General features: G+C 40.9%; 1 protein-coding gene across 2 annotated transcripts in view; it reads right to left on the bottom strand.

Annotated features, from left to right (window-relative positions):
* Positions 1-23268, bottom strand: part of chchd3a (coiled-coil-helix-coiled-coil-helix domain containing 3a) — a 328691-nt gene that overhangs the window by 242062 nt on the left and 63361 nt on the right. For both annotated transcript variants that reach the window (XM_041203373.1, XM_041203374.1), the window contains exon 3: positions 16565-16646. In XM_041203373.1, coding sequence (XP_041059307.1) covers positions 16565-16646 — 82 coding nt within the window. The remainder of the gene's footprint in view (positions 1-16564; positions 16647-23268) is intronic.

Raw genomic sequence — 23268 nt, 5'->3', positions numbered from 1 at the left:
CAACTTTAGATCTTGAACTCCCTCCTCCATCCCCACCCCCTTTCCGTTTCTTCCCCCTCCCTTTTGTTTTTTCCAATAATTTATATCAATTTTTCTTTTCCCACCTATTTCCATTATTTTTAAATCTATACCTTTTATACCCTTTTAGACTTATTTCACCCCACCCCCACCAGAGCTATCTGTACCTTGCGTGTCCTGCTATCCTTTTCTTAATTAGCACATTCTTTTAGATAATATCACCACCTTCAACACTTCTTAGTTCTTTTGTCTGTGACATCTTTTGGTTATCTGCTCCTATCACTGCTTGCTTGTCCCTACAACCAGCCCCCCACCCCACACTTCTCCTCCCACCTCACCACCTCAAACCAGCTTATATTTCACCTCTCTCCTATTTTTACTTAGTCCTGTTGAAGGGTCATAAGGACTCGAAACGTCAACTTGGTTCTTCTCCGCCGATGCTGCCAGACCTGCTGAGTTTTTCCAGGTATTTCTGTTTTTGTTTTGGATTTCCAGCATCCACAGTTTTTTTGTTTTTAAGGCTCTGTCCTTCCTCACTGACACTTGATTCAGATTTGTATTCATACTTAGCTTCAAATTTTTGCTGTACTCCTGTTGAGTACTGCCCCACACAGAATTAAACTAATCCAGAACTCTATTGTTCACATCCTGTTCTGCACTATTCCACTTGTTGTATCCTTCACTGATTTCCATTGATTACTCAAGTCCTGAAGTATTAAAATCAAAATTGCAACTCATTCACAAATCATTCTGTGGCTTTAAATTTATCCTACATCTGTAACCTCTTGAACACTGACCACCTTCATCTTCCACGCTGGTCATCTTCACACCACTTGTCCCTATTCTTTTGGTTGCTTTACTCTTTGATTACTCCTTCCTGAAACAAATCCACCTTTCAACTTGTCTGCCTGCTTTTGAAAACCTCCTCACAATCTCTCCTCCAGCATGCTGGTCATCACTAAATTCTTCTACTATCTGCCAAGTTCCTTGCGAGATTTGTTACATTGACTGCAGATTGTCAAAATGTAACATGCGGAATCATTTTCAAACTCAATTTGAATAAACAGAATGCACTGGAATATCAAATATCTTGGGTTAATGGTAGAGGGTAGGAATTATTACATAGAAAGGTTTTTGGCAATTTACAAAACCACTGATTAATTTTGTTTTTTTTTGGAGAGGTGGGGGAAGAGTGCTAAGTGTATGGAAAGTTATTTGCCAATGAATTGGCTTGTTTTCACACTATACTTCCAATGCTCATGCACTTCGATTGTTAGCACAACCAGCACAAGGTATGGCATGTTACAGTAATGCTAGCTTTCCTCTTAAGTAACATTCGTGCCACACAAGTGCTGGGCAATGACCATCTCCAACAAGAGAGAATCTAGCCATCTCCCTCCCACATTCAGCAGCATTACCATCGCTGAATTTCCAGCTAACAACGTCCTGGGAGTTACCATTGACCAGGAACTGAACTGGACCAGCCATTTAATACTATAGTTACAAGAGTGGGTCAGAGGCTGGGAATTCTATGGCAAGTAACACATTACCTGACTCCCCAGGGTGTGTCCACCATTTACAAGGCACAAGTCAGTAGTATGATGGAATGCTCTCTACTTGCCTGGACGACTGCCGCTCTATCAATACTCAAGGAGCTCAACACCATCCAGGACAAAGCAGTCCAACTTGATTGGCATCCCATTCACTACCTCGAACCTCGATGCACTGTGGCAGCAGGATGTACTATCTGCAAGATGCACTGCAGCCACTCACCAAGGGTCCTTCAACAGCACCTTCCAAATCCGTGACCTCTACCACCTGGAAAGACAAGAGCAGCAGATTCATGGGAACACTACCACCTGCAAGTTCCCCTCTAAGCCACACACCATCCTGACTTGGAAATATAATCATCGTTCCTTCATTGTTGCTGGGTCAAAATCCTAGAACTCCCTGACAGCAGTGAATGAACCAACAACACATGGACTGCAGCAGTTTAAGGCAGCAGCTCACTGCCACCTTCGAGTGCATTTACGGATGGGCAATAAAAATGCTGATCTAGCCAGCGACATCCACATGCCATGAATGACTAAATAAAAAGAAGTATTTTCATTATGTTTCTCAACTTGAACTACATTCAGTTGTTGCAGTATTCATTTTGTCTGTTCAAAGCCTTGTGAAGGAACACCAGTAACTGATTCCCAATAAGCACAGCGTTAATATATTTGCCTTCATCAAGGACAGCCAAATCTGAAATGGAGATTAGACCATGGCAGCAGCCGCAGCGAAGATCCAGTTCTGGAACATCAGCCGTCTTATCAATTGCACAGGTTCACAGAGTTGCACAGGAGAAGATTAGTCCACATTGATTTGATTTAAAGTAAAAACTTTTCTAATAGTCAGTTGTATTATTCATCAACATGTCTTTAACAGTTCAATCCCATACTACAAGCAATGACTCAATATACTGTTTCTTGGATTAAACAGCTGCCTGCCTTCGTGCAGAAGCCCTAATGCACTTTCCAGTGAAATCAAAGCGCACTTCATTTGAACTTAGATTAAAGCAGCAAAACACAAAACAGTTACAGATTCAAGTGGGATCACTTTCAATTAACTTGGATTTTCTGTTGTTTCTGCCTAGTCTTTCCTTCCATGGGGGACTGCAGGCTTCCTTCTTTCAGGCTTTTTTTTTTGTTCTTGAGCAAGCTGCAAGGATATGTACAAGAGCCACATAGGTGGCCCTTCCTGCAAGTTTCTCCTTCTTGCTCAATGCAACCAGGCAACAATCAGGAACTCGTCCTAAAAAATCATGTCAATCCAGTTTATAATTTTAGTGTACTGTATTAATACAGTTTCTACATGACTGGACAACCAACTTGCAGTACTGGTCGATACAGTAAATAAGCAGTTTTAATATTACAGTGGACTCTGTCAATGGAAATTGTCCCTTATTAATCTGACAACCAAATTTTCATCTGTCAAACACTGATTTATATTTTTGATCTAATTCTGACAAAACAAAACTTGAACATTCGGAAAAATACATGTTCTTTGGATGCTTTCCCTCGGCAGTTTTTCAGGCTCAGACAATGACGTGCAAAGATCATAACGTTGAAATGGACTGTTTGCTGCAGCTAAACTGGTCCAAACAATGCAAGAAATTTAAAGAGTCTAATTTTAACACAAATATTTCCGATTTCATTCCATGGTATTTTATTACGCTTCCAACTATAAAATTAAATGCCACTCTATCTGAACTTATAAACAATCACATTTTAATTTTTAAAAATCGTGAGTCCTTGCCATTGATCCCAACTTCTATTTATCCCAATTTCCTGAACCCCAACACAAATCCCTCAAGGCAACTTCCTATTGCAAACTGACACTGGATGTGCAACCATGTATATGCCCTTTGGGCCACAAATAAATTCAGCAACATAAAATAACAACATCAACCTCATTAAAACATGGGATTAAACCAGGTACCATTGTGTACAAGTATGCTTTCTCCGATGCCAAAGTTCTGTGTGATACAATTGAAGTGTCAACTTCTCTTGGCATTTTCAATGTACATATGGATACCAGGGAATGTAGGAGGACTGCAGAATAAAAAATGAAAAACTCCAAAGTGCAAGTGTAAGATCAACAAATGTGGAGCCATATGGCTCACCATGAGATTCTATCAACAACAATGAGATGGCATTTTTGGTTTTTGTTGATTGAGGGAGAAATGTTAACTATGACACTGGGAAATCTCCTGCTCTTTTCATAGTGGCAAGGGATCTTCAATGTCCAGCTGAACCAAAGAACAGGTAGAAGGACCCTCAGTTAAGCATGCCTTCTGAAGGAGTATATCTCCAGCAATGTATGTTCTGGCATGTCAGCTTTGAGCTTTTGTGCAAACTCCTTGTATTGGGTTTGAACTGACAGCTCCATGACTTAAAAATGTGATTAGCACCAGATCAACTGACACAAAAAGACTAAGCCAAATAGCTCACGAGTGACTAGGAGTAAAACAGCAATTGGGTTAATGGCGAATGTTTATGTATGCTAAAAATCTATATATATTTGTCGTGATCAAACAGCTTTCTGAATCCAGAACATGTTTACCAGTTTAATCACAGAATTTTAACAGCACAGGAGGAGGCCATTTGGCCCATCATGTTTGCACTCTCTCTCTCTAAATGAGCATTATGGTCTAATGCCATTGCCCTGCCTTTTCCCCATATCCCTGCACACTTTTTCTCTTCAGAAAATCATCTTCTGCCTTCTTGAATGCCTCTATTGAACCTGCCTCCACCATACTTCCAGGCCGTGTGTTCCAGACCAGAATCACTCGTTGTGTGCAAAGGTTCTTTTTCACATCACATTTACTTCTTTCGCAAATCTTTAAATTGGTGCCCTCTTGTTCTTGATCCTTTTACGAGCAGGAAAAGCTTCTCCCTATCCAATCTGTCCAGCCCCCTCATGATTTTGAGCATTCCATCAAATCTCCTCTGAGCCGCCTTCTCTCCAAGGGCAACAGTCCCAACTTCTCCAATCTATCTTCGTAATTGAAGTTTCTTATCCTTGGGACCATTCTTGTAAATCTCTTCCGCACTCTCTCCGAATATGTTCACATCCTTCCTATAGTGTGGCACCCAGAACTGTACACAATACCCCTGCTGAGGTCTAACAAGTGTCTTATATAAATTCAGCGCAACCTTCTTGCTCTTGTACTCTATGCCCCTGTAAATAAAGCACAGGATCCTATATGCTTTATTAACTGCACTCTCCATCTGTCCTGCCACCTTCAATGATCTATGCACATATACACCCAGGTTTTTCTGCTCCTGTACCCCTTACAAAATTTCACCCTTTATTTTATATTGTCTGTCCATGTTCTTCATACAATTCACCTCACACTTCTCCACATTGAATTTCATCTGCCACCTTTCTGCACACTCTACCAACTGGTCTATGTCCTTTTGAAGTTCCACACTGTCCTCATAGTTCATAACACTCCCAAGCTTCGCATCACCCGTAAACTTTGAAATTGTCCCGTGCACACCAAGATCTAGATCATTAATATATATCAGAAGAAACAAGGGTCCCAATACCAACCCACTCCACTAGAAACCTTCCTCCAGCCCGAAAAATATCCATTGACCATTATTCTCTGCTTCCTATTTTCAGCCAATTTTGTATCCACATTGCTATTCCATGAGCAATAACTTTTCTCAAGTCTGTTTTGGGGCACTGTATCACATGCCTTTTGAAAATCCATGTTCACCACATTACCCTCATCGATCTTTTTGGTTACCTCTTCAAAAAAAACTCCGGCAAGTTAGTTAAACACAATTTCCCCTTTAAAACTCCATGCTGGCTCTTCCTTGTTAACCCATATTTTTCTATGTGACCACTAATTCTATCACGAGTAATTATTTCCAGAATCCTGCCCACCACTGAAGTTAAACTGACTTGGTCTGTAATTGCTGGGCTAATCCTTGCAACATTTTTTGAACAAGGGTGTAATGCTTGCAATTCTCCTGTCCTCTGGCACCTCCCCCCGGTGTAGGGAAGATGGAAAAATTATGGCCAGTGCCCCTGCTATTTCTACTCCCATTTCCTTCAATATCCTTGAACGCATCTCGTCCGGTCCTGGTGCCTTGTCAACTTTAAGTACCAACAGTCTATTCAACACTTCCTCCTAATCAATTTTGAACACTTCTAGTCACAGAGTTTCCTCATCTGTCACCATGGCCTGGGTAGTATCTGCCTCCTTGGTAAACACGGATGCAAAGTATTCCTTTAATACCTCAGCCATTGCCCCTGCGTCCATGTGTAAATTCCCTTCTAGGTCCTTAATCTGCCCGACTCCTCCTTTTGCCACCTTTTTACTGTTTATATGCCTATAGGAGACCTTGGGATTCCCCTTTGTGTTGGCTGCCAGTCTTTGCGCAAATGCCCTCTTCACTTCTCTAATATGCTCTTTCACCTCCCCTCTGAACCTTCTGTATTCCTCTTGGTTCTCAATTGTATTTTCTACCTGACACCTGTCATAAGCACACTTTTACTTTTATAACCTTAATTTCTAATCCTTTTTCATCCAGGGAGCTCTGGACTTGTTTGCCTTATTTTTCCCTTTCGATGGAATATACCTTGACTGTGCCCAGACCAATTCTTTTTTGAAGGTCGCCCATTGTTCAGCTGCAGTTTTTCCAGTCAATATTTCATCCAAATCTATCTGGCCCAGCTCTGTTCTTACCCCATCGAAGTAGGCTCTCATCCAGTTAATTTTTCTTACTCTGGATTGCCTATTGTCCTTTTCTATGATCATCTTAAAGCATACAATACAATGATCACTGTCTCCTACATGTTCCCCCACTAACACTTGATCTACTTGGCCCACCTCATTTCCAAGAACCAGGTCCAATAGTGTGTCCTTTCTTGTCAGATTGGACACATAGTGCAGTAGAAAATTTTCCTGAGCACAATCTAGGAACTTTTGCCCCTCCCTACCCTTTACACTACATTTGGGTAATTAAAGTCAACCATTATAACTCCTCTAAAATGCTTGCATCTCTCTGTAATTTCCATGCAGATGTATTCCTCTACATTCTTCCCAATAGTTAGACTATGCCGAGCAATATAATTGCACCCTTTTTGTTACTTAGCTCTAGCCAAATTGATTCTGTCCTTGAACCCTCTGGAGCATCCTCTTTCTCCAGCACTGCAGTGTTCCCCTTAACCAATATGGCCACCATTCCTCCTTTCCTTCCTTTTCTGAACATCTTGTACCCAGGCATATTTAACACTCAGTTCTGCCCTTCCTTGAGCCAGGTCTCTGATAGCGTCACAACATCATATTTCCACATGGCAAGCTGCACCTGTAACTCACCAATCTTATTTACTATACTCCATGCATTCACATACATGCATAGTAACTATGATTTAAATTTTGTTACTTTCTCCCTCAGCCCGAATTCGCCTATTAACTTACTACTCAATATACTGATATCTCTGTTGGGTTCCTTTTGAAAAATAACAATGTCACCTGACAAAACTGAGGACGGTATCTACCACATGCTGTTGAAACATATTGTTAGCATAAGCAAAAACAGGTGCTGAGACTTTCAGTGGATTTACACACCAAGTGTGACCTCCTGTGTGATACTTGGAATTTAGATCAACTTTCAACAACCTGTTCATTACTCTTCAGGCATTACTTACTCAATTTTGAAAGTTGCATGTTAAAATTGAATTAGTAATATTATGGCTTTGACCTGTCTATTTAGTCAAACGTTAAACTCCCAAAAGATTCTTCAATTCCCAATATGCGATCATAAAATCACATCCAAACATTGCACAAGAATCTATGTTATCAAGGCTGTGTTGGGTGGACATCTAATCTAACATGATGAATGGAGGCTGAGTTCCATGGGTGAGGATCATAGATAGATATACATAGAAAATCATTTAAATTTACAACATAGGAGGCAACCCAGTATATCTATACTGGTCTTTCAGTAGCCATCCAGCCTTATCGACTTTCTAGCTCTTGGCCCATAGCTCTGCAGATTACGGCACTTCATGTGCATAACCAAGTACTTGTAAAAAGGTTGAGGATTTCTCCCTCTGTTACCCTTGAAAGGAGATCCCCAGCACTCTCTGGATGCAAGAATTTTCCTCGATTTCCCTCTAAACCTCTCTTTTAGCCTAAATCTCGATGCCTGAACCAAGGGGAATAGGACCTTCCTCTCCACTCTCAGACTCCTCATAATTTTATACACCTCAGTTAGGTACTCCCTCGGCTTCTTCAGTTCCAAAGAAAACAACTGTGGACTATCCAATCTCCCTCATAACTAAAATTCTCCAGTCCAGTCCACAGCCTCTTAAATGTCCTCTAACCTCTCTGGTGTAATCATATTTTTCTGATAGTAAGGTGACTGGAACTACATGCAGTACTGCAGCTGTGACCTAACTAGAGTTTGGTTATCAAAAATCTGTTAATCTCAGAATTGAAATTAACTGATCCAGCATCAATTGCTATTTGCGCAAGAGTTTCAAACTTCTGCCACCCTTGGATTACAGAAATGTTTCCTAATTTCATTGCTAAAAGGTTTTCTTCTAATTTTTAGACAATGTCCCCTAGACCTGACTCCACCTCGCCTCTGATCCCCTAGACCTGACCTCTACATCGCAGAGGCTGAGCGTCAACTCGCAAACACTTCCTCCTACCTCTCCCTGGACCATGACCCCACCACTGAACATCAAGTCATTGTTTCCAGGACTGTCACTGACCTCATCTCCTCTGGAGATCTTCCTTTCACAGCTTCCGACCTGATAGTCGCCCAACCTTGGACGGCCCGCTTCTACCTCCTACCCAAAATCCACAACAGGACCGTCCCGGCAGACCGATCGTGTCAGCCAGTTCCGGCCCCACGGAACTCATTTCTCGCTATCTTGACTCCATTCGCTCTCCCCTTGTCCAGTCCCTTCTCAACTACATCCGTGATTCCTCTGACACCTTACATCACATCAACAATTTCCAGTTCCCTGGCCCCAACTGCTTCCTCTTCACCATGGACGTCCAATCCCTCTACACCTCCATCCCCCACCGGGATGGTCTGGTGGCCCTCCGCTTCTTCCTCGAACAGAGGCCCGAACAATCCCCATCCACCACTAATCTCCTCCGTCTGGGTGAACTTGTTCTCACACTCTTTAACTCCTCTCACTTCCTCCAAATTAAAGGTGTGGTTATGGGTACTCGCATGGGCCCCAGCTATGCCTTTCTCTTTATGGGGTATGTGGAACATTCCTTGTTGCAGTCCTACTTCAGCCCTCTCCCACAACTCTTTCTTCAGTACATTGATGATTACTTCGGTGCTGCTTCATGCTCGCGTCGGGACCTGGAAAAATTGATTAATTTTGCTTCCAATTTCCACCCCTCCATCATTTTCACATGGTTCATCTCTGACACTTCCCTTCCCTTCCTTGACCTCTCTGTCTCAATTTCTGGTGATAGACTGTCCACCAATATCCAATACAAGCCTACCAACTCCCACAGCTACCTCGACTACAGCTCCTCACACCCTGCTTCCTGTAAGGGCTCCATCCCATTCTCTCAGTTTCTTCACCTCCGTTGCATCTGTTCTGATGATGCCACTTTCCAAAACAGTTTCTCTGACATGTCTTCCTTCTTCCTTAACTGAGGTTTTCACCCACGGTGGTTGACAGGGCCCTTAACCGTGTCCGGCCCATCTCCCGCACATTCGCCCTCACGCCTTCTCCTCCCTCCCAGAAACATGATAGGGTTCCCCTTGTCCTCACTTATCACCCCACCAGCCTCCTCATTCAAAGGATCAACCTCAACCATTTCTGCCAACTCCAGCATGATGCCACCACCAAACACATCTTCCCTTCACCCGCCTTGGCAGCATTCCGTAGAGATCGTTCCCTCCGTGACACCCTGGTCCACTCCTCCATCACCCCCTACTCCTCAACCCCCTCCCATGGCACCTTCCCATGCAACTGCAGAAGATGCAACACCTGCCCCTTCACTTCCTCTCTCCTCACTGTCCAAGGGCCCAAACACTCTTTTCAAATGAAGCAGCACTTCACTTGCACTTCCCTCAACTTAGTCTACTGCATTCGTTGCTCCCAATGCGGTTTCCTCTACATTGGAGAGACCAAACGCAGACTGGGTGACTGCTTTGCAGAACATCTTCAGTCTGTCTGCAAGCATTACCCAGACCTCCCTGTTGCTTGCCATTTCAACACTCCACCCTGCTCTCATGCCCACATGTCTGTCCTTGGCTTGCTGCACTGTTCCAGTGAAGCTCAACGCAAACTGGAGGAACAGCACCTCATCTTCCGACTAGGCACTTTACAGCCTTCCGGACTGAATATTGAGTTCAACAATTTTAGATCATGAACTCTCTCCTCCATCCCCAGCCCCTTTCCGTTTTTTCCCCCTCCTTTTTGTTTTTTCCAATAATTTATATAGATTTTTCTTTTCCCACCTACTTCCATTATTTTTAAATGTATTTCCATCCATTGTTTTATCTCTACCTTTTAGCCTTTTTAGGATTCCTTCACCCCACCGCACCCCCACTAGACCTGTCTGTACCTTGTTTGTCTTGCTTTCTACCCTTAATTAACACATTCTTTTAGATAATATCACCACCTTCAACACCTCTTTGCCCTTTTGTCTGTGACATCTTTTGGCTATCTCCACCTATCACTGGCCCTTTGCCTAGCTCTTCTTGTCTCAACTCCCTCCCACACTTAAACCAGCTTATATTTCACCCCTTTCCTATTTTTACTTAGTTCTGTTGAAGGCTCACAAGGACTCTGGCAAATGTTAACCACTTTGCGTGCTATCACTATACAAAACTTTTGTTTATGTTGTGTAACCTGGTAGAAAGCGAGACCCTCATGCATATATTACACAGCTTTTAGGCCTCATTCAGCACAATCTGAAGAATAATTATATTAAAGGGTATTAGTTGCTTGAAAAAGATGAATATTGGAGAACAAGCAGACAAGTGTGACTGGATTAAGTGGCTGTGTAGAGAAAAACTTGGTCATAGACATGATGAGCTGAAGTTTTGTTTAATGCTCAAGTCTCTAATTGCATAAACTCCCAGCTTTTCTGGAGAGAATGTCATTCGATCTTTCACTTCCACCTGCCCAGCCAGAACTGTGCTCTTCTCCACTGATGCTGCCAGACCTGCTGAGTTTTTCCAGGTAGTTTTGTTTTTGTTTCCCATAGACGTAGACTCTCCAAACAGCAGAATTAGCCCAATCTGTCCTCCTTAATGTCTTGAGAACTTAGATCAAATCACTGCTTAACCTTCTAACTACCAAGGGACACAATCCCAGTTTGTGTCATTCCTCCTACTAATCTTTCAAGTCCAGGCATCATTCTGGGAAATCCACACTTCACTCGCTGCAAGGCCAAAATACCCTCCCTGAGGTGTGGGACACAGAATTGCTCACAGTACTCCACGTGTAATCCTCCGAGGCTTTGTATAGTTTAAACAAGCCTTCTGATCTTTATATTCTAGTCTTGAAGATATAAAACAAGCATTTCATCAGCCTTTTAGATTATTTTCTGCACCTGTTCAAGCTATTTTAATTAGGTACTTGGACCCCCAAGTTTCTTTGGATGCATCGGGGGATGGGAATACTTGCCTTGTGCTTGCTGACTGCCATGTGGGGAGATACAACAAATCCTATCCAATTTTGCTATGCTGAAGGTATTCTTCAGATTGTGCTGAATGAGGCCTGAAAGCTGTGTAATATATGCATGAGGGTCTCGCGTTCTACCAGGTTACACAAAATAAACAAAAGTTTTGTATAGTGATAGCATGCAAATTGGTTAACATTTGCCAGATTAATGAAAAACAACTGTTTGATGAAATTAATACTTTTCTTTATCAACTTGTCTAGAATTATAGTAGGTTCTAAAAACCTGAGTTTTCTATTTCCTTAAGTGATCATGCTCACTAACATTATGAACTACAGCAGCTTCCTGACATTGCATCAATAAATAAGATTCTCAATACGTTTTCAGTTTGTTCTGAGAATTCCAATATTAAAGCATATTTACTTGTTGGTTTCCACCTGCCACTATTCACAATGGTACTGATCAAAGCTTATTAACGTATTAAATCACTTTTTTTTTTTCTTCGGTAATGTACAGATTCTATTTATAGCTGCTTATATGAAAGTATACCATCATTCCTGCTTTGACACAAACAAGACTATTTATCTTGCTTATATGAACTGTAGTTCCTGGTAATCATAGATCATTTGAGAAAAATCCACCTTTTTATATTGCTACGATCAAGTTATGAGGACAACTTCTCAATCTAGCTTAATAACTGGCTATTTTTCATGTACTTTTTCTGGAAGTGTCAATTAATCAATGGTTACTGTGCTCAAAGTTGGCGCCAGCAGGTTTATCTGTATTAGAAAATGAGTTTGGCTGAATTGTTGGCCACACTTATTTGAGTCAGCAGGTTGTGGGTTTCAGCCACAAGACTGGAGCACTTAATCTAGCACAACACTCCAGAGTGGTTCACAGAGAGCCTAACATTCTTGGAGATGGTACCTCTTGGAAGAGACATGAAACTGAGCTCCATCTGCCTGTTCTGGCTGGGCAGGTGGAAGTGAAAGATCGAATGACATTCTCTCCAGAAAAGCTGGGAGTTTATGCAATTAGAGACCTGAGCATTAAACAAAACTTCAGCTCATCATGTCTGTGGCCAAGTTTTTCTCTACACAGCCACTTAATCCAGTCCCACTTGTCTGCTTGTTCTCCAATATTCATCTTTTTCAAGCAACTAATACCTTTTAATATAATTAACAGACTGCTTCTACACTGATTTATGGCAGAAATTCCACATTCCCAGCAGCATCTATTTAAAGAGTTTCCTTTATACGCTCCCTTGAATTGTTTCAGTTCCGAATGCACTTGTTAACATTTCTCTCTCAAAGTCACAGAATCATAGAATGGTTACAGCACAGAAGGTGGCTATTCGTGCCGGTCTCTTCAAGAACAATGTAGCTTTTTCCATTCCCCAAGCTTTCCACATGGACTTGCAAATTTTTCCTCTTCAAATAATTATCCTTTTCCCTTTTGAAAACCGCAGTTGAATCTGCCCCCACCACACTCACAAGTAACGCATTCCAGATCCTATCCATCACTGCACAAAAATGTTTTTTCTTGTGTGGCCTTTGGCTGTTTTGCCAACCATCTTAAATTTGTAGTTTCTGGTTCGTGACCCTTGTGTTAATAGGCATAGTTTTCTTGATCAGTCTAAACACCTCAAAATTTTGAATACCTCTACCAATTCTCCTTTCAACTTTCTTTCTCTAAAGAGAGCAACCCCAGCTTCACTAATCTACCCTTATAATTGAATGGAACCGTTCTGATAAGGATGCGTTTGTTGCCAACATCGTCCATGGGCAGTTCTAGTGTTTTGCACCTTTATGTAATGGTGAGCGATGGAGTAGGCAGTGGCCAGGGGCAGAGATGCTTATCAAACAGTCGTCAAAGAAGTTTTCCCATGGATGTTAAAATATATTTTTAGCAAATGCAGATGCTGTAAGAAAACACCAGACACGACCCCGTCTCCAAACCAGTAAAAGAACTCAGATGACGCCCAACAGCGCTCGCCCCACAGTTTCCCAAATTGGAGGGTGCCACCGAAGCACACAGAGGGCCATTGTTCCAGGCATTGGTTTGATGGTTTAAACCACTCAATCTCACTTTGGGCCTCGGTTGGTAACAATGTTGCCCTCATTCAAGCAGGTGCCAAACTTCTACAATCACACGATACATTCAGTCCCGCGCCTGCAGCTCTGATTGGCTTACATATATCACTTCGTCCCCTCAAACTGACGGGAAAAAAATAGTGTCTGGCAGGTTGGGCGCAATGGAGTGATGTGGTTCTCTGCACATGCACGGACCAGTGCGCATGCGCAGACAGGTATCGGTGGCCACCTTGCATTGCAGGAGACAGCGTTCTCATAAATCTCTTCTGCGCCCTGCCCAAAGCCCCCACTTCTTTCCTGTGCAGTGACTAGAATTGGACAGAATACACAAGTTCAGACCAAACCAGTGTTTTATAAAGGTTTATCATAACTTCCTTGTTTTTGTATCCTATGCTTCTACATAAAAACCTAGAATCCTGCATGCCTTTTCAACCACTTTCTCATATTGCCCTGCTACTTCCAATGATTTGTGCACATAAAAATCCAATTCCATCTATTCCTGCATTCCCTTTAGAATTGTATCCTTTGGTTTATATTGCCTCTCTTTGTTCACTAAAAAATTTATCTCATTATAATTTTTAGCAACTGTACAATCTGTAAATGGTTTTTGGGGGGGATTGCAATTCAAGTGCAAGCCTTTCTAACTGCTACAATGCATGCCACAAACTGAAACACAGCAATCAAAATGCATGTCCACAACGATGTACAGGCCCAATTAAAGGAGAAAAGGCGAACTTGGAGTTATGTAGTACTTTTCACGCACTCAAGATTTCCCAAAGAGCTAAAAAGCCAGTGAGGTACTTTGGATTTGTAGTCAATTTTGTAAGAAATATGGCAGCCAATTTGTGCGCAACAAGTACAGACAGCAATGGGATCATGAAGAGAGTATTTTATCTATTTTGGTGATGTTAATTAAGGGATAAATATTGCCCAGCTCAGCCTTTGAAGCTTAAGGAAAAGGGTACTTGAGGACAAGAATCTTAAATCCCAGACTCAAGTCATAATTTACCGTGCTTCAGAGACTTTTGAGACAACCTACAACAGTTCTCTCAAAGCACTGGAGAAGTGGTGTCTTTGCAAGATCCTCAAAATCTTGTGGCAAGAAAGGTGGTCCAACAGCAGTGTCCTCTCCCAACAGCAGTGTCCTCTCCCAAGTTAATGTGCCTAGCATTGAGATGTTAAACACTCAAAATCAGCTTTGCTGGACAGCACGTGTAGTTCATATGCCTGACACTAGGCTCCTGAAGCAACTGCCCAACCTGGTGCTTGGTCATGGCAGGAGATTCCTAGGAGGGCAACAGTAACAACTTGTGGATTCAAATCTTCAAAACATCCCTGAAGTGGTCAAACATCCCCACTGACTCAAGAAAGGTCCCTGGCTTGTGACTGGCCAAAATAAATAAAAAAGTGCGCGCGGGAAGGCAGTGGGCACATTGAGAGGCTGCTTTGGGAACTTGCAGAGGTGAAGTCGAAGTGTCGGAGAGCACACAAGCATTCCAACAACTCAACGACTTAACCTGCCAAGCACCAGCTGTCCCACATGTGGCAGAGTCTGCAGATTGCACACTGGGCTTATCAGCCAACTCAAAACCCATCGAACCAGAGGCAGAAGCAAGTCACCCTCAATATCGAGGGGTTGCCAGAGAAGGATAAGGAATATTGCCAATAGCACAGGGGAGAATGCCCTTGCTCTTCTTCAATATAGTGCCTTAGCAACTTTAACATTTACCCAAGAGTGCTTTAAGAATGCTTTAACATCTCATCTGAAATACAGCACTCCCTCTGTACTGCGCTGCATTGTCAGCCTAGAGTTTTATACTCAAATGTCTGGAGTGGAACTTCAACCCATAACCTCTGATTCAGAGGCAAGAATGCCACAGCTGACACTACTAAAACCATAAGCCACTTGTGTGTGAAAACAATTGGAATGCATGTACAAGCAATCTCAACAACTTGTTTTCGCCTCTACTCTAGGGTTTTGGACTCTCCAATAAAGGATTGCTCCTGTCTGCTCATAACAGTTTTGAGGTTGAAATCCAGACAAACTATTAGCTTAATCTTTTTTCTTCTGATCTTGATGACTCCACCATTTTCTGTTTTCATTTCAGATTTCTGGCACTTGTGATTTGTTTTTCTGAGAGGTGTGGAACAGCTGCAAATCCTGTGGCTTAATGGCTTAAATTCAAGCACAGCTTGTTATCTAAATGTATTCACAACTCTAGGAATTCCACCTTACAAATGCAACCCTTGTGACATCATGGTACAGCTCCTTTAAATGAAGAGAAAGGGACCTGTCTTTTCCTTAAGAGTGCACTCCCATTTACTCATCCTTGTGATTCAGTAGTGTTAGAGGCTGATTAATAAAGGATGAGCATATTTAGAAAACATGAGCATTTCTGAGATTGTGATGAACAAATTTGATACATAGTGGATTCTGAAATGTTTCATTCTGCTAATGGCTTTATTAAATAAACACTTCTACCTATTCTGCTGTGTCAATCTCACTGCTGCATATAATTCCTATTCATACTTCATTATTTTGTTAAATAAGCACTGAAAAGTAACCTCTCTCCACGAGGATACAGGAGGTTGAAATTTAACAACCAGTGAAGCAAGGAGTGAGTTGCTACTTCTTGGGTACAGCATTTTATATTACACATTGAACATTACAGTGGTCAAAAGTAATCAAGTCACTGGAGCAAACACAAACCTTTCAGACAATCACTCAACTCTGCAAACTAACCAGCTGGACCTGGATGGAGAGTTGAGGCTGATGGAACATGGCTTCACAATTGAAAATGAACCAGGCCATTAAAATATCCTTCAACATTTGGTGTTATGTATGAAGACTAAAAGGTGGAAACTGAAACCTGCATTTATATAGAACTTTATCACATCTTTCAGTGCTTCTTAAAACACTTCACATATAGAGGATTACTTTGAAATGTAGTCACTATTGCAAAGCAAATTAAAATTTGGTACAAATTAAAATGAAAAATACATTACCTTTTGAAGTCTAATTTTTTAACATTTGAGTTTCAAGGAAATTGATGTCTCATCTCACCAAAGTCAAAAGAAGTATGATCAAATTAGTAATTACATTTTAATTCTGCAAAGAATGCAGAAACAACAATCATCGATAAAAGGAATTTACACTTAAGGCAGGTGTATTCCAGATGCCAAGGCAAGGTCAGATAATGGGACATCATCATGTCAGAAGACAGGGGAGGATGCTGGGATGAAGAAAGCCTTAAAAATTTCCAATTACACACACCACACTAACCTCTTTTGCAGATTCAAATCTTGTCTGGCCTGTTCCTGTGCCAGCTCTTCAGAAATTCGCTTTCTGACCTCCTCATCAGTAACTGTAGAAAAGGAAAGTAAAAATTACCAAAGCAATTGTACATGAGCTGTGAAGCAAACTTTCATAACTGTGTATATTGAATGCATGATCTAGCCCAGGGCCACAAAACATGGCAAATACACACCAATCGGATGTGTCAAAAAAACTGATTCATTTTATTTTTATTTTGAACTCACAAACACAAACTCTTTGCATTGCTCCCTCACAGTAATGATTGAGATAACACTACATTTAAATGTAGGTTTTGAATATCAAAACTATTTCCTATCATCAGCTTTTTGCCATTAGTTAATAGTGCAATTTTCATGAAGATCATTCCTTATTATGTCTTGTAGGCTGCAATATTAAGTTAACAAATTATTTTGTGGACAGGATGGGTATTTGGACTGTCAACACGGGAATGGATATTGATATGTTAGATAGGTGAAGATTAAAAGGAGAATTTTTAATAGCACTTGGGCTGAAGCGACAGAAAAGTAGCCTTAATTTGTTTGTAAATGGCCTTTTGTGCAATAACGGTCTGTATTTGATTTTCCCTTTATCCTCTTCAATGTAGTCAGAAGCAATCTCATTCCTCCACCCAAGAATTGCCAGCTTGGAGAAGCACTACATTATTGACTATGATGTATGCAACAAACAAAGAAAAGTGCATCAAGGGTGGGAATTTCAAACAACAGCCAAATTTCAATTTTTTTGGGTACGGATTCAGAAATTCTCACTCCTATTTCAAATAGAACAATTTTAAAATAAGTTTTGATTCCACACCCTTAAATGTCTCAATATATGCAGTAATGTTAGTTGGAATCTAAAATAATTTAACTTAGAATAGGACATTCTTTACATTCCCTATCATCTTTAGGCTTTACATTTTATGTATGCAGTTTTCACATTTCCATGGGAATCTGTTCAAAATAATTATGCTATTTGTTTCTAAAATGTCAAGAAAGCTTCTGTTTTTGCCCAAAGTCCCTCAAAAGAATGCTGGCTACAATTTCCTTTCATCTCAATAACTGAACATTTCAGGCTGGAATGAATTTGAGGTGAATCCTTACCAATGCCATAATCTTCATTTGTCAGTTCATGTAGGTTAGCCAAGTATCAATGATAAATAATGCACAATCTTTCCCTGTTGAAAGCCCATATTGTGGTCTTACTCAACGGATGCAAGTAAAAATGCAGAAAACACTTGCCATCATCTATTATCTGAGACTTAACCATCATGGACTTCTGCTGAGACTTAACCATCATGGAGTTCTGGAGAGACTCCTAAACAGTGTTGTAACCAATGCAGCTAGTAAAGCGGAGTTATTTAAAAATCCCAGAGAGAAACTTTAAACAACTGTCATACCTATAATTTTAAGCGGTATGTTTGAGATGGAACTCTAAATTCAGGAATCAGACTACGAGTTCTCGAGGTTTTACATTAAGCTAAATGAAACATTGTATTAATTTACATGGGTTTTTATATATATATATATATATACATATATATACACACCTTTATATACATACATACACGGCAACAAGTAACTACTTTCACTTTTAACAAATTCTCAAACTAATCTCTATTAACGAAACAGCAACCCATAGACTTAACCAGACACCGTACAAATTCAAAATGAGGCTCTTTTCACTTTGGTTACTGTGGAGACAGTTGGAAGCTTTCAGCTGCCTTTGGATCTCACATTGCCTCTGCTTTGCACACCCGAAAACTAAAGTTATACCTAGCACCGCCCAGTGAATGTAAATTCTCATTGTATTACCAACCACTGAACTAAATCTCTCTAACAATAAAACCCCTTTCATAGTGCCAATTTTATTAGTAATATAAACATATTGCTTGGTATCTGCTAGATAGGTGTCAGTTTTCACCCCACTTGTTGAATGGTCAATTCAAAAAATGCAAATACACGCTATTTCTCTCGTATGTCAAAACTAGTACCTATCAAAGCACCCAGACTAGCTGGCTTTAATCCAATTAAGACACACCTACAGACTAAACCTCTATTTTAAAAGAAAAATATTTTCCAAAATATTGTATACATTAATAGCTTCATGACAATATTCTTCAATTTAAATGCATTCAATGAGATCTTTGCAGTGTCAGAGAGACAGTTCATTGTTTTTTCCCCCCCCATTTCAGGCAGTGAAATAAAGTTCACAATGAGTTGACTTCAGGAAGAGGTACTCATTGCTTCATTGGGATGAAGCAATTTGCACCCAATTTCTCTGTGTGTCTATTGGGACAATTTAACATCTTCGAATAGTACTAGAAACTTGAGCATTTTTTCTGGATAATGCATTTATTTATATCTCCAAAGTCCACACAAGCACCAAGATTGTGGTGTGTGAAGTACAGTCAGTAGTTTACAGAACTATTGTTAATCCTTCATCGCCACCAAAAGAATTAAACAGATAATCTTGTCAGTCAGTGATGTTTTTGCTATCTATTCTGCTCAGAAAAAAGCTTCAGAACAGTATCTCCAAATTGTTAACTTCTCAGCAGCTACTTGTTCCTTGACTTTTTAAATGTTACTTACCTGCAACATCAATGTTCTATTGTAAAGCAAGACTAGAATATTGCTGTGTTCAAAATCACTATGGTTCGATCAAGATTTTTTGATGAAGTAACAAAAGGTTGATGAGCATGATGCAGTTGATACATTTATGGATTTTCAATAGCCATTTGAGGAAACAATACAAAAAGGCTTGCTAGCAAAATTAAAGCCTGTGGGATTAAAGAGGCAGTGCCAGTGTAGGAATGAAATTGGCTTGGGGCCAGAAAGTGGTGATCAATGGTGAACAATTTTATCTCAGACTGGAGTAAAGTTTATACTGCGGTGTTCCCCAGAGGTTAGTGTTGGGGCTACTGTGTTTTTGATATACATTAATGACTTGGATCTGGGTATACAAAGCAAAATTTCAAAGTTTTCAGATGATATGAAATTGGAGATACATTGAACAGTGAGTAACAGACTCCAGGGGGACAGGCAGTCTGGTGAGATAGGTAGAAACTATGGCAGATGAAGTTTAAAGCAGAAAAGCATCAACTGATTAATTCTGTTAGGAAGAATGAGAAGTAATATGAAATAAATGGTGCAATTTTATAAGGGGTGTCGATCTGGGCATGTTTGTGCACAAAATTTTGAAGGCAGCAGAAGGTGAGAAGACAAATGGAAAAAATGCATTTGGGATCCTTGACTCTGTAAACAGAGGCAGAGAGTACAACTGCAAAGAGGTTATGCTAAACCTGTCCAAAACACTGGTGAGGCCCCAGGTGGAACAGAGGTGAATTCTGGGCACCACATTTCAGAAAGGGAGATAAGGCCTTAGGGAAGGTACAGAGAATTTTTACTAGAACAATACCAGTTTAAACATTCAGTTACATATAAAGAAATTCAGGTTGTCTTCCAGACAGCAAGTTTCCTCCCCAACCACAGTTTCAAAATGGTTCTTAACAAAGTCACAAAATTACATCTTATGTGACTGAAGCGAACTATCTTTCTTCATCCTACTCGACCTGTGTGCACTGAGGCAGGGGCAGAGTTTCTGACCACATATCAACCCCATCACGAAGACTGTCCATTTCTACCTCCTTAACATTATCCATCTCCACCCCAGCCTCAGCTCTTCTGCTGCTGAATCGTTCATCCATTTCCTTTGTTACCACTGCACTTGAATATTCCAATGTACTCCTGGCCAGTCTCCTAAGTTCTATTTTTCATAATCTTGAAGTCATCCAAAATTCTGCTCTCCATGTCCTAACACATCAAATCCCAATAACCCATCACCTCTGTGCTTGCTGACTTACACTGGCTGTAAGTTAAGCAACACCTCGATTTTAAAATTCTCATTCTTGTTTAAAATCCCTCAATAGTCTCACCCCTCCTCTCCTCCGTAACCTTGTCCAGCCTCAGAGCCCTCTGAGATCTCGGTGTTCCTACGATTCTGGACTCTAGTGCATCTCGAATTTTGATCGCTTGACCACTGGCAGCAGTGCTTTCAGCTGTTAAGGCCCTAAGCTCTGAAATTCCCTCCCTATACCTGTCTGCCTTTCTCCTATCTTTCCTCCTGTAAGATGCTCCTTAAAACTTACCTCTGTGGCTAAGGTTTTGATAACCTTCACTTTCCTTATTACAACAGAAACTACTCATCAAAAGTACTTCATTGGCTGTAAAGATCTCCAGCAGTTGTGAAAGATATAAATGCAAGACTTTTTTTTAATTATGTGACTCGGTATGAAATCTTGTTTGATAATGCAGCCCTTTGCTACATAGAAGGCATTATATAAGTGCAAGTTGTTGTTATTAGGGCAGATAGTGTTAAAGACAGATTTTCTTGGGGTATTCAAAATCATGAAGAGTTTTGTAAGAGTAAACAGGGAGGAACTGTTTCCAGTGGCAGGAGATTTAAGGTAATGACTCAGATTTAAGGTAATTGAAAACAGAACCAGGGCGCCACAAGAAAAAAAACTGTTATGCAATCTGGAATGCACTGCTTGGGAGGGTGTTACAAGCAGATTCAATAGTAACTTTCAAAGGGGAATTGGATAAACACTAAGTTGAGAAATTTACAGGGCTTTGGGGAAAACACAGATGAATAGGACTAATTGGATAGCTCTTTGATGGGGCCGGCCAACCTACGTTAAACAGAAAAATTGGCAGCAGGACCGTTTGGCTGGATGCTCCATGATTCTCATCTTTCCTATGACTTTCTTACGGCTTAAACAGTTCAAAACCAATAATAACATATTTAAAACAAAAGCCAAAATCCTGGAAAAACTCAGCAGGTCTGGCAGCATCTGCAGAGAGGAACAACACAGTTAAAAAGGACAAAGGTGTTGAAGGTGAAGTCCTTTTGTCTGTGACATCTTTTGGTTATCTCCACCTATCACTGGCCCTCTATCCAGCACTACTTGTCCCACCCCCCCCTTAAATCAACTTATATTTCACCTCTCTTCTATTTTTACTTAGTTCTGTTGAAGGGTCATTCGGACTCGAAACGTTAACTGTGTTCCTCTCCGCAGATGCTGCCAGACCTGCTGAGTTTTTCCAGGTATTTTTGTTTTGGATTTCTAGCATCTGCAGTTTTTTACTTTTACTTAACAACATATTTACGTTTATTTGTTTTAACTCAGCTGGTCACTTATCAAATACCTGGTACATGGTCCTCAAAGCCATTTCAGGTTTTAAGTCGACACAACTTCTCTTGGTTTCCCTTTCAAGTGACCGAATTCAGCCCAAGCTAAAGCAACCTTCAATGTCCTTCCTTAAATTCAGTGTGCAGTAATTGACATTTTTGTCAACCATCTGCCAAGACCAACGTGAGCCATTTTGGCTTGATACGTCATCAGCATAACTTGATACGTCAACACCATAAAGGAATGCAGTATTGTACATGGAATATGGATTTAAGTTTTTGAGTAAGAGATGCAGGAGAATGAGAGGAAAGACTTTTTATACACAGCGAGTGATACTGACCTGGAACTCTTAGTCTACCAGGGTGGTGGAAGCGGAGGCGATAAATGATTTCAAAAGGAAACTGGATGGGCACTTGAGGGAAATAAACTTGCAGGGTTACAGGAACAGAGCAGGGGAATGGGACTGACTGGATTGCTCTGCAGAGTTGGCATGAACTCCATGGGCAGAATGGTCTCCTTTTGTGCACTAATGATTGTAAGTGTGTGTTTCCACTGTAAACCTTTTACACTGAAAATCTTTGCCTTCCCTCTTGCCTGAAGGTACTTATAAAAAAAAATACAACAGGTTCACATGTAGATATAGCAAACAATTAGGAAGGCAAATGATATGCTGGCCTTAATTACAAGGGATCTGGAAGCAAAGGTAAGGAGGTAGATCTGTAATTGTGCTGGAGTACTGGGCACAATTCTGGTCACTGTACCAAAGGAAGGATATTCTTGTCTTAAAAAGGGAACAACAAAGGTCCAATAGATTGAATCTTGGAATGAATAATGAGGACAAATTAAGGAGAACTCTTTGGAGCTTAGAAGAATGAGCGGTGATCTCATTGAAACATAAGGTTCTGAGAGACTGTTGCCTCTGGCTGGAGATTCCAGAACTGCAGGCAGTGTCCCAGGATAAAAGGATGACCATTTTGGATTGAGATCAAGAGAAACTTCTTCACTCAGAGGGTTGTAAATCTTGGGAATTCAGTGCTCTAGAGGGTTGTGGATGCTCAGTCATTGAGTACGTTCAAGGCTGAGATAGATTTTTGGACTCTCAGGAAATAAAGGGATTAGGTGATCGGGTGGGAAAGTCAAGTTGAGCTCGTGGGTTAGCCATAGCTTTATTTGATGGCAGTGGAGGCTTGAGGGGGCCATATGGCTTGCTCCTTGTCCTATTTCTTTTGTTCTTGTGGACATGCACCCCGCATTCACTTTGTCCAAGCAGGCGGAGGCAGCGAATAAAAGCAAAATACTGTGGATGCTGGAAATCTGAAACAAAAACAGAAAATGCTGGAAAAACTCAGCAGGTCTAACAGCATCTGCAGAGACAAAGACAGAGTTAACGTTTCGAGTCCGTATGACTTGTTTTCAGGTGCAAACATGGAGGAATTCACACTAGATTCCAAGATTTTCCTTTATACATCAGCTTGCACGAGAC

The sequence above is a fragment of the Carcharodon carcharias genome, chromosome 13, assembly GCF_017639515.1.
Source record: "Carcharodon carcharias isolate sCarCar2 chromosome 13, sCarCar2.pri, whole genome shotgun sequence".
NCBI lineage: Eukaryota > Metazoa > Chordata > Chondrichthyes > Lamniformes > Lamnidae > Carcharodon > Carcharodon carcharias.
Note: the sequence above shows the minus strand (reverse complement) of the source record. Positions and strands in the feature narration are given on the sequence as shown.